The following is a 15,177-nucleotide window of genomic DNA, read 5'->3' on the forward strand; positions in this document are numbered from 1 at the left end:
TGTCCACGTGAGTGCATAGTTCCTTCAAACGAATGATCTGGTCATAAATGTGACCCTCCACTGACGTGGCAAACAGAGAATAAGGTATACGAACGGCAGCGAGAAAAATGACACGCCGGCTTCGGAGCGGAGCCGGTGTTCATGGTTTGCACGCCTAATTAAAATTTTCTATTGCTCAAATTGCACGATAAAAACAAACGCACGTAGTACATAGAACAAAGGAGTGTGTCGAGCTCGACACTGAATAAAATGAAATGCTGGCGAGTGAAATAGCACGCCGTTTAAGCGAGTAAAATGACGCAGTAGCCGTGTCTAAAATTTTCGTAAGCAGCGTACGCGTGCAGCCCTGCACGCGTGTCCATCTCTCATTTTTACCCAACTGCAACTTCAGCGTGGTAAGTACGATCTATGTGGCATGAACGAATCTAGGAGATCATCGTTTTGTCAATAAGACATGTTTTCCGTGTGACGATTGCTAGTCTGGTCGTTCTAATCAGGAAGGATCAAGAGACAACAAGTCCTTTTTCCAGTCTTCTTGATTCTCTTCAAATAAAATCATCAAAGCTTTGTTTTGCACCTTCTGCTTTTTCTAAAAAAGAAATACCGGTAAGTGCCCTTTTCTTAATCAGCGCCCTGTCTCTAATTACCGCCTTGTCTCGAATAAGCGCCCTCCTTTGAGGTGCCAAAAGTAAATAATCGCCCCAAGCGCTAAATGGAATCATTACGGTGAATGCCACGGCTGCAATTAGACAGGGTCTAGGAACACACTTATTAAAATATAAAATCATACAAATACACCCAAAGAAAATTGTCTATCAACCCTTTCACTAACAGAAAGGAATCACATTTAGCTTCTCCTTATAATAACCTCACGTCATCCGACAAAAATATACAAAGAGAATTAACAAATATATCCGCCACATGCTGGTTTTACCTCGGTATAAGAAAATGATTAGCAGCTAAAATCGTGAGTTAATAATCGCATCTTAAAAAGAAATATGCTTACAATTATGAGGTTGAGGGTCAGTGATGATTAGGCTAGAACCATGAATGAGATTCCTAAATTGATAAGCTTTGTTTATCAAAAAGAACCGAAAATTAATAGGTAATGATAAACCCCGCTGGAGCAAGGAGGGTGGAAGCCATTTTCCTCTTTTCCACTCGACTTTATCATCACACATCCGCCTACGGGTTTCTGTGATGGCCACCAGCGCCACGAGGAAGACTGGAGACAAGTCAAACCTTGCATAGGGTAATTTAGTATTATCAATTGAATTGAAAACGTAAATTAGCCACCGTGAAGAGTTTCGAAGATAACATTTCGAGAATTAGCCCTTCATCAGAGCGACTGGAGGAATTGTGGGTTGTGTGTATGTGTTTATATGAAGACCTTGCATACGCAGACCTTGCATAGCCTAACATACGTAGCCTAACATACGTAGCCTAACATATCATGAAATTGTTACGCTTGATTTTCAACTTATTCTTTTTTTTTCATCAGATGTCTTCCAGCTCGGCCACATCCTCTGAGCGAACCCGGCAGATGCTGAGAGCTCGGATGAAATCGAACATCTGACTAATGCAGGATAGAGGGCCGCTTACTGTGATAACAACTACCATACCCTCTCTCCCTAGTATTAATCCACAGCCAGTGTGTATCGGGGGGAGGGTGAAGAGTACATCCAGAGCGCATTGCGCATTGCACGATTGAGACATGCCCACAGAAGCGAGTTCTTCATGAACTGTTGATTCATCTGAACAGACTCAATTTAAACTCAGATAGATATGCTTGAGCGTTTAATTGATTCATTTCGAACTGCAAGCGTTCTTGTAATATAAATGTACATATTCGTATTTTACGTATACAAAGAGCGAAAAGTGAGAATAGACGTAATTTTCATGAGACATTTAACCCGTGTGGGTTTAGAGTAAACGTGAATATAATGTTTAAAAAAATCATCACGCTATCGAAGTTCTGTTTGCAGATCTGGAGCAGAAATGTTTATAGCCAAAGCTTTAGAGAACTGCAATAACGAAAGAAAGGTATTATTGAGATGATGATACCTTATAAATAATTATTTTCTTATGCATAATTTCCAAACACCGAATTTTCTTCATGATATTGAACAGATGTATATAACAGTAAATACTTCTTAACGCTTGTAAATCCAATTTCCATGATTGACACAACTTTTTACCATGTTCTATCTGTTGCAAGTTTTTCTACGTATTTATGTACTAAATGGAAAAACAATTTCCACAGAAAAAGCTAATTGATTTAACTACAAAGGAATTGATAACCAATTAAAAACGCTGCATTTCATCGTGAAACACATGATATAATACAATTATTTTAACACATAAAAACGATTGTGAAGAATCGTTCGTTGAACTATGATTTGTGCAGGGGAGAAATTTCAATACAGAGATTCCGAAATGTGTCCATCGAGAAACAAAAATGAATAAGCTTAACACTCAAGTCTTCAAAATGGTTTACCTGCCAAACCTTCGAATGAAAAAAGGAAAGAAATTGAAAAACAAAAGTAAAATAGTGTAAAGAGAATTAATCTTGTGCATGTTGTTAACATACACTTGTGACGTTTCACGGAAGAGGCTGAACTGGTTTATTCTCGACAAAAATATTTCAAACATGGTTGAAGAACTAGAACCAGCACAAGGAAAAGAAAGGTTTTCGTACCATCCAAGCAAGCACAAAAGCGTATTATGAGCGAGCTTATGCCGACTCATCGACTCATACGTACTTGCCTTAAAACGGATAAAGTGGAGGTCGTTTTTCCGCTCGGATTCGGTGTTGATCCAGTTTTGAGTCCATCTCTTTTCATGTACAAGTCCTCTCGCCGTAATGGAGCGTTATATGTTGGGATCTTGAATTATAATGCCTCGCAAATTGTAAGTTTCGATCGTAAGTTAGTAACTTGCGATCGAAAACTCGAATGATCCTCAAAAGCCACAACATGAAGTGACAGTCCGTCCAGTACTGGATGATTGATAATTAGTTAACACATGAATAAAAGGGTAATGGCGATGCTGCGTCATGGGGTATTACAAGATAATTTGGTTCTGTCAACTGACGCTCTTACGAAGGACAAACGATGTAAACGTTTGCCTTAGAAACTCTTTTCAGCAGCCAATTTACATTATCAACTCAGTTGATAAAACTAATTTATCTGGTTTTTAAATATTCTGCGTGATTGCGCAAAAATGTCGCCATCTTTACTGAGTGAACCGATAGTATTTACTGTACTATGATGTTTTTGATGGAATATTTCGGGGAATAAAATCCTTCATTACATTTCTTTAAAAATCACCTGTGATCGTTGCAATCTGATAGACAAATCGCACCATTTTATTTCCTAAATCGCATCTTTATCCCAACCAATGAGACCGCTCTACTAAAAATACAACAACCGATCAAATTTCAAGACTTGTTTAAAGAAATCAATCAAATTGCAGGAACATGAGAGAAATTTTGTATTGAGCGACTGAATCTTGTGATTTCAAAATGGATGTAATAAACTATATAATAATCAATTTTCAAGACTTGTTTAAAGAAATCAATCAAATTGCTGGAGCATGACAGAAATTTTGTATTGAGCGACTGAATCTTGTGATTTCAAAATGGATGTAATAAACTATATAATAATCAATTTTCAAGACTTGTTTAAAGAAATCAATCAAATTGCTGGAACATGAGAGAAATTTTGTATTGAGCGACTGAATCTTGTGATTTCAAAATGGATGTAATAAACTATATAATAATCAATTTTCAAGACTTGTTTAAAGAAATCAATCAAATTGCAGGAAAATGAGAGAAATTTTGTATTGAGCGACTGAATCTTGTGATTTCAAAATGGATGTAATAAACTATATAATAATCAATTTTCAAGACTTGTTTAAAGAAATCAATCAAATTGCAGGAAAATGAGAGAAATTTTGTATTGAGCGACTGAATCTTGTGATTTCAAAATGGATGTAATAAACTATATAATAATCAATTTTCAAGACTTGTTTAAAGAAATCAATCAAATTGCTGGAACATGAGAGAAATTTTGTATTGAGCGACTGAATCTTGTGATTTCAAAATGGATGTAATAAACTATATAATAATCAATTTTCAAGACTTGTTTAAAGAAATCAATCAAATTGCTGGAACATGAGAGAAATTTTGTATTGAGCGACTGAATCTTGTGATTTCAAAATGGATGTAATAAACTATATAATAATCAATTTTCAAGACTTGTTTAAAGAAATCAATCAAATTGCAGGAAAATGAGAGAAATTTTGTATTGAGCGACTGAATCTTGTGATTTCAAAATGGATGTAATAAACTATATAATAATCAATTTTCAAGACTTGCTTAAAGAAATCAATCAAATTGCTGGAGCATGACAGAAATTTTGTATTGAGCGACTGAATCTTGTGATTTCAAAATGGATGTAATAAACTATATAATAATCAATTTTCAAGACTTGTTTAAAGAAATCAATCAAATTGCTGGAACATGAGAGAAATTTTGTATTGAGCGACTGAATCTTGTGATTTCAAAATGAATGTAATAAACTATATAATAATCAATTTTCAAGACTTGTTTAAAGAAATCAATCAAATTGCAGGAAAATGAGAGAAATTTTGTATTGAGCGACTGAATCTTGTGATTTCAAAATGGATGTAATAAACTATATAATAATCAATTTTCAAGACTTGCTTAAAGAAATCAATCAAATTGCTGGAGCATGACAGAAATTTTGTATTGAGCGACTGAATCTTGTGATTTCAAAATGGATGTAATAAACTATATAATAATCAATTTTCAAGACTTGTTTAAAGAAATCAATCAAATTGCTGGAACATGAGAGAAATTTTGTATTGAGCGACTGAATCTTGTGATTTCAAAATGGATGTAATAAACTATATAATAATCAATTTTCAAGACTTGTTTAAAGAAATCGATTAAATTGCAGGAAAATGAGAGAAATTTTGTATTGAGCGACTGAATCTTGTGATTTCAAAATGGATGTAATAAACTATATAATAATCAATTTTCAAGACTTGTTTAAAGAAATCAATCAAATTGCAGGAACATGAGAGAAATTTTGTATTGAGCGACTGAATCTTGTGATTTCAAAATGGATGTAATAAACTATATAATAATCAATTTTCAAGACTTGTTTAAAGAAACCGATTAAATTGCAGGAAAATGAGAGAAATTTTGTATTGAGCGACTGAATCTTGTGATTTCAAAATGGATGTAATAAACTATATAATAATCAATTTTCAAGACTTGTTTAAAGAAATCAATCAAATTGCAGGAACATGAGAGAAATTTTGTATTGAGCGACTGAATCTTGTGATTTCAAAATGGATGTAATAAACTATATAATAATCAATTTTCAAGACTTGTTTAAAGAAATCAATCAAATTGCAGGAAAATGAGAGAAATTTTGTATTGAGCGACTGAATCTTGTGATTTCAAAATGGATGTAATAAACTATATAATAATCAAATTTCAAGACTTGTTTAAAGAAATCAATCAAATTGCAGGAACATGAGAGAAATTTTGTATTGAGCGACTGAATCTTGTGATTTCAAAATGGATGTAATAAACTATATAATAATCAAATTTCAAGACTTGTTTAAAGAAATCAATCAAATTGCAGGAACATGAGAGAAATTTTGTATTGAGCGACTGAATCTTGTGATTTCAAAATGGATGTAATAAACTATATAATAATCAATTTTCAAGACTTGCTTAAAGAAATCAATCAAATTGCTGGAGCATGAGAGAAATTTTGTATTGAGCGACTGAATCTTGTGATTTCAAAATGGATGTAATAAACTATATAATAATCAATTTTCAAGACTTGTTTAAAGAAATCAATCAAATTGCTGGAACATGAGAGAAATTTTGTATTGAGCGACTGAATCTTGTGATTTCAAAATGGATGTAATAAACTATATAATAATCAATTTTCAAGACTTGTTTAAAGAAATCAATCAAATTGCAGGAACATGAGAGAAATTTTGTATTGAGCGACTGAATCTTGTGATTTCAAAATGGATGTAATAAACTATATAATAATCAATTTTCAAGACTTGTTTAAAGAAATCAATCAAATTGCTGGAACATGAGAGAAATTTTGTATTGAGCGACTGAATCTTGTGATTTCAAAATGGATGTAATAAACTATATAATAATCAATTTTCAAGACTTGTTTAAAGAAATCAATCAAATTGCAGGAACATGAGAGACATTTTGTATTGAGCGACTGAATCTTGTGATTTCAAAATGGATGTAATAAACTATATAATAATCAATTTTCAAGACTTGCTTAAAGAAATCAATCAAATTGCAGGAAAATGAGAGACATTTTGTATTGAGCGACTGAATCTTGTGATTTCAAAATGGATGTAATAAACTATATAATAATCAATTTTCAAGACTTGTTAAAGAAATCGATTAAATTGCAGGAAAATGAGAGACATTTTGTATCCAACGACTGAATCTCGTGATTTCAACAAATTTGAAATAAAGTGGTAGTTAATTACCATAATAAATTTCGTTATTGCGGTGATCTTAAATCCTGCTGTTTTTTTACTGTTTGTTAAGTTGTCATAGTCTCTGTGTACGGCAAAACAAATTAGTGGCGTTGCTTTTGTTTCTTATTCAGTAGCCTGCGGTGAAATAATCAACCAGCCATATCGTTTAAACCTTTTTCTAAAATTTATTTAAGTCATAGTAGCGGCAAAGGGTCCGTAAGATGGGAAAGATCATTTGAAAAAAAATTGATGGAGCAAAATTTGAAAGAGATTACTGTCCACAAAACAGGGTACCGCCTGGAAAAATCGTCTTTAGCGCGGTACTTTAAAATAGACCATGAAAAACTATATGTCACTGTGGAGCTTATAAGGCATAAATTCTGAAAATAACAAAAGCTAGCTGTCACAGTATTTTTTTGGCAGGCGCACAACTTGAAAGCTTTCTCTATCTAAAAAGCGAAAAAAAAAAACCATACTTGAAAGAACTTTGACCAGCGCTTTGATCTGTGTGTGTAAACCATGCATGGATAGAAAATATATTGCAGTTTCAATGTTTCGTCTATTATTCACTCGTGCTGTGGTATTCAGAGCGTCACAATACACCTAAATACACCCATCGTCATCCCTAAAAACTAATTATTTCCCTTCAGTGCGTCTAATTCGAAGATATTAAAATTATGATTGATAAACCAGTAAGTTCTTCTCTTCTCTAACAGTGTTTCAAAAACTCCACACAGCATCCATGAACATGATCGAACATTTTTTCATAATCTGAAATGTCTCCACACAAAGGATCGTGTATGATCAACTCTCCTTTGGGGTCATATGTTCCAAACAGTTTTACTTCCGCTGGCGTAGTGCCATCATTTGGCCTAAAAGTTTCATTCAGATGTCGTACATTGCTCTCATCAAAGGCCAATATTACATCGAAACGACGAAAATCTTCTTCTTTTACTTGTCTTGCTCGGTGGTTGCTGGCAATTCCATGTTTCTTCAACACTTGCAACCCTCGTTCGTTCGATGGGAGTCCTTCACGGACAACATGAGTTCCAGCGCTTTCAATCTCCCAACCGTTCCTATCTTCACGTTCCTGTATAAGGTGCCTTAAAATCGCTTTAGCTGTAGGAGAACGACAAGTGCTCCCTCGACAAACGAACAGGACTTTTCGATATTTAGAATCCGCCATCTTAGATTGCAACAAGGCGAATAAATGCTAAAGTGCCTCTATCCTAATTTGCAGCTTGTTAGAAGATTAAATTATTCAAATTATTCATCGCGCACGCACTGGGAATCAACCAACTTGAAAACATCTGGACGCTCTTTCTTTCAAGTTCTCGAATAACGACAGCTATAAACACCGAATTTTATTTAAATCGTTCGAATCCTGTGATGTAACTAACGAAAAGTTTATGTTTCTTTTCAAATGAAGGATACTTATTGGGTAAGAGTGCCTTGCACCACAAACGTGCAGGGGAACAAAGAGGAAAGAGCTCGGAGAACAGAAGGCAGAAGCTAAAGACGGCGGGAGAAGGGATCTACATGTGGGCGGGAAGCGGGAGCAGAGGCACTCGTTTGTTGTTTCTTACTGCTCATCAACCAGTGAAAAACCTGTACCCTTTTTTCCACTTAATTCCAATTAACGTCTACCGAAGCATTAAAGATAATTTCATTCGATAGGAAACATAAAATTGAAGTCAGCCAGTGTAATTAGATACCTCTCGAAGTCGGTTACGTCAAACGTCATGAATGAGAGAACATGAAACATGCAAACCGTGTCAGCAGTAGGAATTATTCGGCGAGCAAAGCGAATTAGGTCCAACATCGTCTAAGCCCATATTAGTCAGCCTCAGTATTTTTGTATGTGGCAATGAAAAATCAGTCCTCGTTTCTGCAAATATTTATGTTAAAATCACATAATCACATAGCTGAATCATACCGCTAGTGAACAAATGTATCATAGAATGTATGAACAACTTTTAAAACTTTCTGCAGAGGTTTTAAAAAGATCTCAATTTCTCGAAGGAGAGTAGTTTTAAAATGTGACTTGGAGACCAGCCGAACAATAATGTGCAATAACAGTCTATCAGCGCTTAAACTGAACGCTCAAAAATGCAAACGGTTTAACAATGGATGAGTAGTGACTTGAATCATTCGTTGGAGCCAGCTTTCATACAGCTCACGGCTACAGCTACTTCCGGCGAAGAGCGAAAATTTAACATGATGGATATGCAATTAGTTCAATTAATAGACCTTTTAATCAAACCGAAGACGGGAGTAATACAAAGAGGGCTGGGAGTTGGGAAACAAAGGGCGCAAAAGAACTAGAGATGGGAGAACGTGGTACGGGAAGTTGGAAGCTGTGGGGCAAGAGTCGTATTCGAAGTTCAACGAAATCATGCAAAATAGAAGAACCTAGGGGAAAACAAGAACAAATTCAGCAAGTGGTAAGATTTACTGATTATATTTCAGTTTCCACTAAATACAAGAAATTTACACTTTTCATTAACGAGCAAGAGTTCCATCTTGCCCGCTTGAGTAGCCAAGCAAAGCAAAGGAGTCGCATCATCTCACCCACGTGCTCTGCCAGCTTTGAAATAATTAGCATTTACTGACAAGTTTGATTTGATCTCCGAGGATCATCATACTAATTTTTCACCATTTGATTTTGTCACGCGACAAAGTTCACAGCAGAAATTGGTCTTGTTTAAAAATTGTCACGCAGGAAACAACAGCTAAACGAAATACTAAATTTGATTAATGGAACATTCGACAAGAAAAGCACAAATGTTCAAAACTACTTAAGCAAACATTAGGCCTATCACAGCAGTAACTGTCCACGCATCATGCTTAACAGACGGACAACGGCTAATGTTAAAATCATCGAAAGGCAGGAACATCATGATTAAAATATAAAATAACGCACATACATGTGAGAGAGACTGGATATCAAGCCCTTTCACTCACAGAGGAGAATCACATTCAACTTCTCCTTACAATATCTATACATTATCCAGTAAACAGGTAATGAAAATAAACAAATATCTCAGCTTATTGCTGTGTCAGATCGTGTCACCTTGCCATGTCATAAACAAAAATATTTCCTCGCATTACAAGGAGATATATGGCAGTTGCAATGTGCAATTTTATTAATACATCTAAAGAAGTGAGGACCACAAGGCTGGTCTCCAAATAAGCATCATATCTCTAGCGTAAGCTTGGAGCCATCAATAAAGTCCCTATATGATCAATGATGCAATACTTATTTTCCAAGAAAATTCAACTGCATCGCATTTGTTAATAAATTGAGGCCATAAAAGCTTTTATTTTGGGCATGAAACTCAAGTCTCAAGTTTCATCATGCCATGTGAGAAATAAAGGCATTGTACTTATTATGTTAATTACATGATTATTGATGCAAAGCACCAATTTATCGTTCATAATAATTAGTTAATAAACTAAACGTGAAAGTAAGAAGGGAAAATCAGTGCGTTTTTTAAATGACGATTACTTCGCATGAAAACCGGGGTACTATCGCAATGTATCCCTCAGTGGTCACTGCAATCTCTTGCAGATGAGAGAATAACTCTCCCATATGGATAGAAGTACTTCGCACAAATTCACCATCTTTGGTGTATATTTCTATGTACAATTTGTATGAAAAATTATCAGTATCGACCAAGGCGACCTGTTGACTTTCCCTGTGAAATGCAATATTTGGAAAGAATGGAGACCTTTGCAAACAAAACTTGTTTAGATGATCACCTTGTTCGCTGAATATGTGAACAACTCTCCGACCCTGTCCTTGCACCACCATAACTCTGCCATCACTTACAGTAGTGAAGTCGCACGGGTAACTCAAGATTTGTTGTCCAAAACTGCAAACTAACTGACCATTAGTCTCGTAAACATCCACAATCCAATGTTTCTTGCTCGAGTCTTCCTTCAGCACCAACACTTTTCCACTATCACTGACTGACAGTTCATGCAGCTCAAAGTTGAAGCTAGTTCTCTCGACGCGAAACTTGTGATGCTGGTCAGCGGTTTTGTTAAACTTGAAAATCCAGTATGAGCCCATACGACTCTCTTCGCTGACCAAGACATAAATGTTGTCATTCATGTCTGTGGCTAGCCGACACTCCCACTTTTTAATCGATAGCTGTTTACCGCTGTCATCAATAAGAGGAGGAAGTCTGAAACCTTGCACAAACTTGCCACTGTTGTCAAACACCTTGATTGTGAAGTCACTGTCTGCTAAAATATATTGCCTGCTTGAGTTGGTAGCGATATCACTCGGCTTCCCTAACCTTTGCTCCTCTTCGCCATCATGACCAAGTATCCATGGTACACTACAGTTCTCCATACCCTGTTTACAAAGTATCTCTCTTACTCTCACATCTCGCAGCAGATCAACTTTCTCCTCTCCTGTATCAATCATGAGCCATTCTGGGAATAGTTCTTTAACGGGTACTGTTCGTATGACATTGAAGGCGACACGATTGACAAGACAGACCCCGGAAATAACTTTGCGTCGTTCTTCTTTGTTAAATAAACTCTTCACTGCCCTGAAACCTGTCCTGAGCTGTTCTTGTAAACTTCGCTGAACCACGGGCAGACCGTTTAGCTCTTCAACGCACACTTTACATGGTGCTACAGCATCTGCGGGATGGTCTATTGTTTCTAATACTGTTGCCATGACTCGGTACTGCATTGCTACGATGCGGTCACTTGTTGATAGCGCTTCATTTGAAAAAGCAATTGTTGCCATTTCACGAGCACGTTCGAATCTCTTCTTTGCATTGGTAAGCTGTCTTGTGGCAGATTCAGTAAGCTCCGAGTGTTTCATTCCTTCAGCGAGCGACACAGCTTCCACACAAGCCGCTTGTGCTGTATCCGCGCCATACTCACTCCTCGACCTTTTCTCTTCAAAGACTTCATACAGCAACTCGATTCCTTCTCTAAAGAATCCAATACTCGCTAATAAATCTTTCCTTGATAATCCATCCAGCTTGGACTTCATGTCATCGATTTCTCGCATGATGATGCCGCGAAACTGTTGATCTGTTACGTCGCCATCTTTAAGCTTTTTTGATGCCTCATCTCTGCCTTTATCCACAAGCCATCCAATAGTCGCTTTGAAAACTGCTGTTATGATCGCAGACATAATGGCAGCTTGGAACTTAGTAATCAGAAGAAATTGGGAGCTTTTTTCAGTGAATCTTCACAATAAGTAACTCCTCAAGCGTCGATGAAAGCAAAAGAAAAAACAAATGATGGCAAAATTTCAAGAATGATTGCAATTTTGGAATGATAATAGCTGTCAGCCCAGAAAATAAAACAAAACAAAGCATAACAAAGAGAAAGCAATCAAGGAATGATGGCGTGAAGATTTATAGCCTCTTCAAATAATCCTTTGTTGGAAAAACATGTTTGTCTTTGAAAAGTTATGTTGCTCATTGCAGACACTCAAATAGGCTGTTGTGGTCTTAAGTTCTTCCTTTCGCCAACGAATGATAATGTGAGCATTAAAAATCCCTGATAGGTATCAGTTAAAGTACAATCTAAAGCTCTCTTTGTTTTGTTTAATAAAATGTTACTCGTCATATCATTGAAATGTTCAATCACGTCACGGCATCATTCGATTTCTTAATGGAAATTTTATTTGATGCCCGAGGCAAAAAAGGATGATTATTGTTCATGAATCTTCCTTAGTTGTTAGCTTTGTTCTCAGCTTCAATGTGTTTTACTTATACTGAGTTCTTTCTTTACCTTGTTACCCGTAAATAACTGTTATACCACAACTGGAGCTGGAACGGGTTCCTTCAACAAAATTAGTATTTGGCTACTTATCGGGTTTCGGCCCCTCACACGTACAATCTAATTGACTTCAAGAATCTTTGGAATCCCTTCTCACAGCATGGGTTGAAAAGCGAGCCGTGTGAACTCAGAGGGTGAAAGACTGAGTTTATATTTATAGACTCAAACCCATACGCTAAATTATGATTTCAAACCAGACATCGTTATCGCCCAGCTTTGCACTATACAGTTGACAAAGGAAGGCTACGGAACATAACCCGTATTTTGTTATGAAGTAATATGTCTCTCATGCACGTCACTGATGTTAGCTTCTTTTGAGTGTTTTATGCATCATTAAGTAGTGCAATGTAATCAGATGATTAGAAAGTGAAAATGCAAGGCGAGCCACTCAAAGCAAAACACAACACAGATCACTTCACTTTTTCAGCAGCGTGTCTCTTTTTACAGTAAGTTTAACCAATCAACAATAGTTATTGCTCTTCGTAACATCAACTTATATACAGCAAGATAGGGAAAAAACCGTGAGTTTCTTGTTCTGAATCGAAAAACTTAAAGGAATCTTGAATCTTGTTCGTGGTTGTCCGACGTGCGCCCGTCTATCGCGTCCTATTTAGGTTGAAACAACATTTTGGGAATTTTCATCACTAATGGTCATGTCATCAGTTAAAATACTCATTGACCAAGTTTTACTTGGCCGGGTTTTTTTTCTGTTTGTGTTTTTTTTTTCATCGTCTTTTTTTTTTCTCTCGTGTGTGTGTTTTTTTATTTTTGGGGGGTTTCATTTAAGTAACACTGAACTTACAGCAATGTATATAGCATTACAGAAAGTGTCACCCCTCCCAAATGGATATCACTGGGTAAATAACATTCAGGTAAATTTCACATTCATTCACAGATAAATATTCTCGTAGCTACACATACACCAGATGTTCTTTCCCTATCTTTTGCTCCTTATCTCCTGGTTCACTTTTTCTCGCCGAAATTAAAAGCAACGTAACTAACTTTCATCACGTGACATGTACGATGAACTGTTTAAATTTCAAAATGAAAAATTGTGAATACGCACATCATGACAATGCCTTAGTGAACCGTGACCCACATGATGAACACAGACTTACAAACAACACAACAAATCCAAAATAACTATCAAAGTGACCTTATTCTTTTCTTCCTTGGCTTTCATTTTCTCAGAATTGATCAAAGCATCACCCAAAGATGGATTTCGATCTTTACTTAGAGGAAACAGACTAAAATAACAGAAATTAAGGTCACAGACGAGTTTGTTATGTATCGTATTCTTGTTAGATTTTGCTGCCATTGGTGATAAATATGGGGAGGAAGAAGAAGAGGTGCTTCTTTTGTCGGAAACCCTGAATGAAACAACTTATTACTTTGCCCGGTCTGTATTCCACTCGCTGATTTTCAACCGTCAAGGTTTCTTTTTTGTGTCAGTATGCCTTCAGAGGCATGAATTTAACAATCACTGACTTCCTTCTAAAACAGTAAGGCTCACTGAGTAATAATTGTCTCTTCATGTGAAAAGCTGAACCCCCTGAAAGCCAATATTCCTGCAGTAATTAGGCTAGAAACTTTCCCCTTTCGAACTTCTTAACAATCACGGTTGACGAGATGAAACTTTAGAGTTGCCATCCAGTTTAGCTATAAACCCTATTATATCAGCGTCTGATACCATCAGAGCGTATATCAGATTAACACATGTACAGAATGTACTCCAAACTACCGCGATTTTAAAGACTATTTCTTATATTTTCATTGTCAGCAAGAAGAGCTGGAATTCTGAAACATTTCTCAAACTTGCCTCTGTTGTCAAACACCTTGATGGTCAAGTCACAGTCTACTACAATATTTCGCCCGCGTGAGCTGGTAACGATATAACACGGATCATTTATATCCAGTACTCCTCTACACCATCCTGACCAAGTATCCATGATACAATACGATGCTCCATATCCTGTTTACGCAGCGCCTTAACTATCCTCACGTCATGCAGCATGTCAACTTTCTCCTCTTCTGTATCGACTGTAAGCCATTCCGGAGCAGTAAACCTCCACTGTATATAGATTGTGTGACACTTTAGGCGACACGATAGACGGGACAGACACCAGAAATGATTTCTTTGTTTTTCTTTACTGATCAAACGAACCCCTTAAGGGCATTGATTCCAGCTCTTCTTTTTGACAATGGTAAATATCTATCGATTGATAAGGTGACAGGGTGACGCTTAATTAAGCCACAGAAATGAACGGCAACATCTATATGCTGGTAGACAAAATTTGTGATATTCATAGCTTCTGCATGGACTGTTACCATTCTTGGATAGGTTCATGATTTAGAACTGGTTTTCTCCTGGTCTTTCATGCCACTGCAGACCGCGTTTAGCTCCTAAAGACACACTTTACTTGCTACTACAGGATCCGTGGGACTGTCTAACGCGTTTAGTACTGTAACCATCACTCGGTTTAGCATTTCTAAGATGCGGTCAGATGTTGATAGTCCCTTCCTTCTACATAGCTCGACAACTGTGTCATGTCACTCCTCTTGGTTAAAGAAGTCTTAGAACACAAGTATAAACATTTACTCAGGAAACCATAAAATAAATATCACAACACCAATAAATTCAAATTTCTCCACACGATAAATAACCACAGCAAAGCAGTGGAAAGGCCAGGGCAAAACCAGTTCTAAATCCTGAACATATTCAAGAATGGTAACAGTCCAAACGAATGAGGCTATGAATATCACAAACAGCTGTACACTTCAGTAGTTACAAACTTGATCCATAAG

At 36.4% G+C, this 15,177-nt stretch overlaps 1 protein-coding gene and 1 pseudogene across 2 annotated transcripts; both read right to left on the reverse strand.

The window, feature by feature from the left end:
* Positions 1–7,235: 7,235 nt before the first annotated feature.
* LOC149040259 (low molecular weight phosphotyrosine protein phosphatase pseudogene) lies at positions 7,236–8,073 on the reverse strand (annotated as a pseudogene). The gene has a single exon (XR_016179899.1). The product of XR_016179899.1 is annotated as a low molecular weight phosphotyrosine protein phosphatase pseudogene (transcript).
* Positions 8,074–9,000: 927 nt separating this feature from the next.
* LOC149040260 (uncharacterized) lies at positions 9,001–12,088 on the reverse strand. The gene has a single exon (XM_089183007.1). The coding sequence runs from the start codon at positions 11,717–11,719 to the stop codon at positions 10,052–10,054; it is 1,668 nt and encodes a 555-aa protein (XP_089039133.1). The 5' UTR covers positions 11,720–12,088; the 3' UTR covers positions 9,001–10,051.
* Positions 12,089–15,177: the final 3,089 nt, after the last annotated feature.

Source organism: Pocillopora damicornis, chromosome 9 (genome assembly GCF_964200805.1).
Source record: "Pocillopora damicornis chromosome 9, jaPocDami1.2, whole genome shotgun sequence".
Classification (NCBI taxonomy): Eukaryota; Metazoa; Cnidaria; class Anthozoa; order Scleractinia; family Pocilloporidae; genus Pocillopora; species Pocillopora damicornis.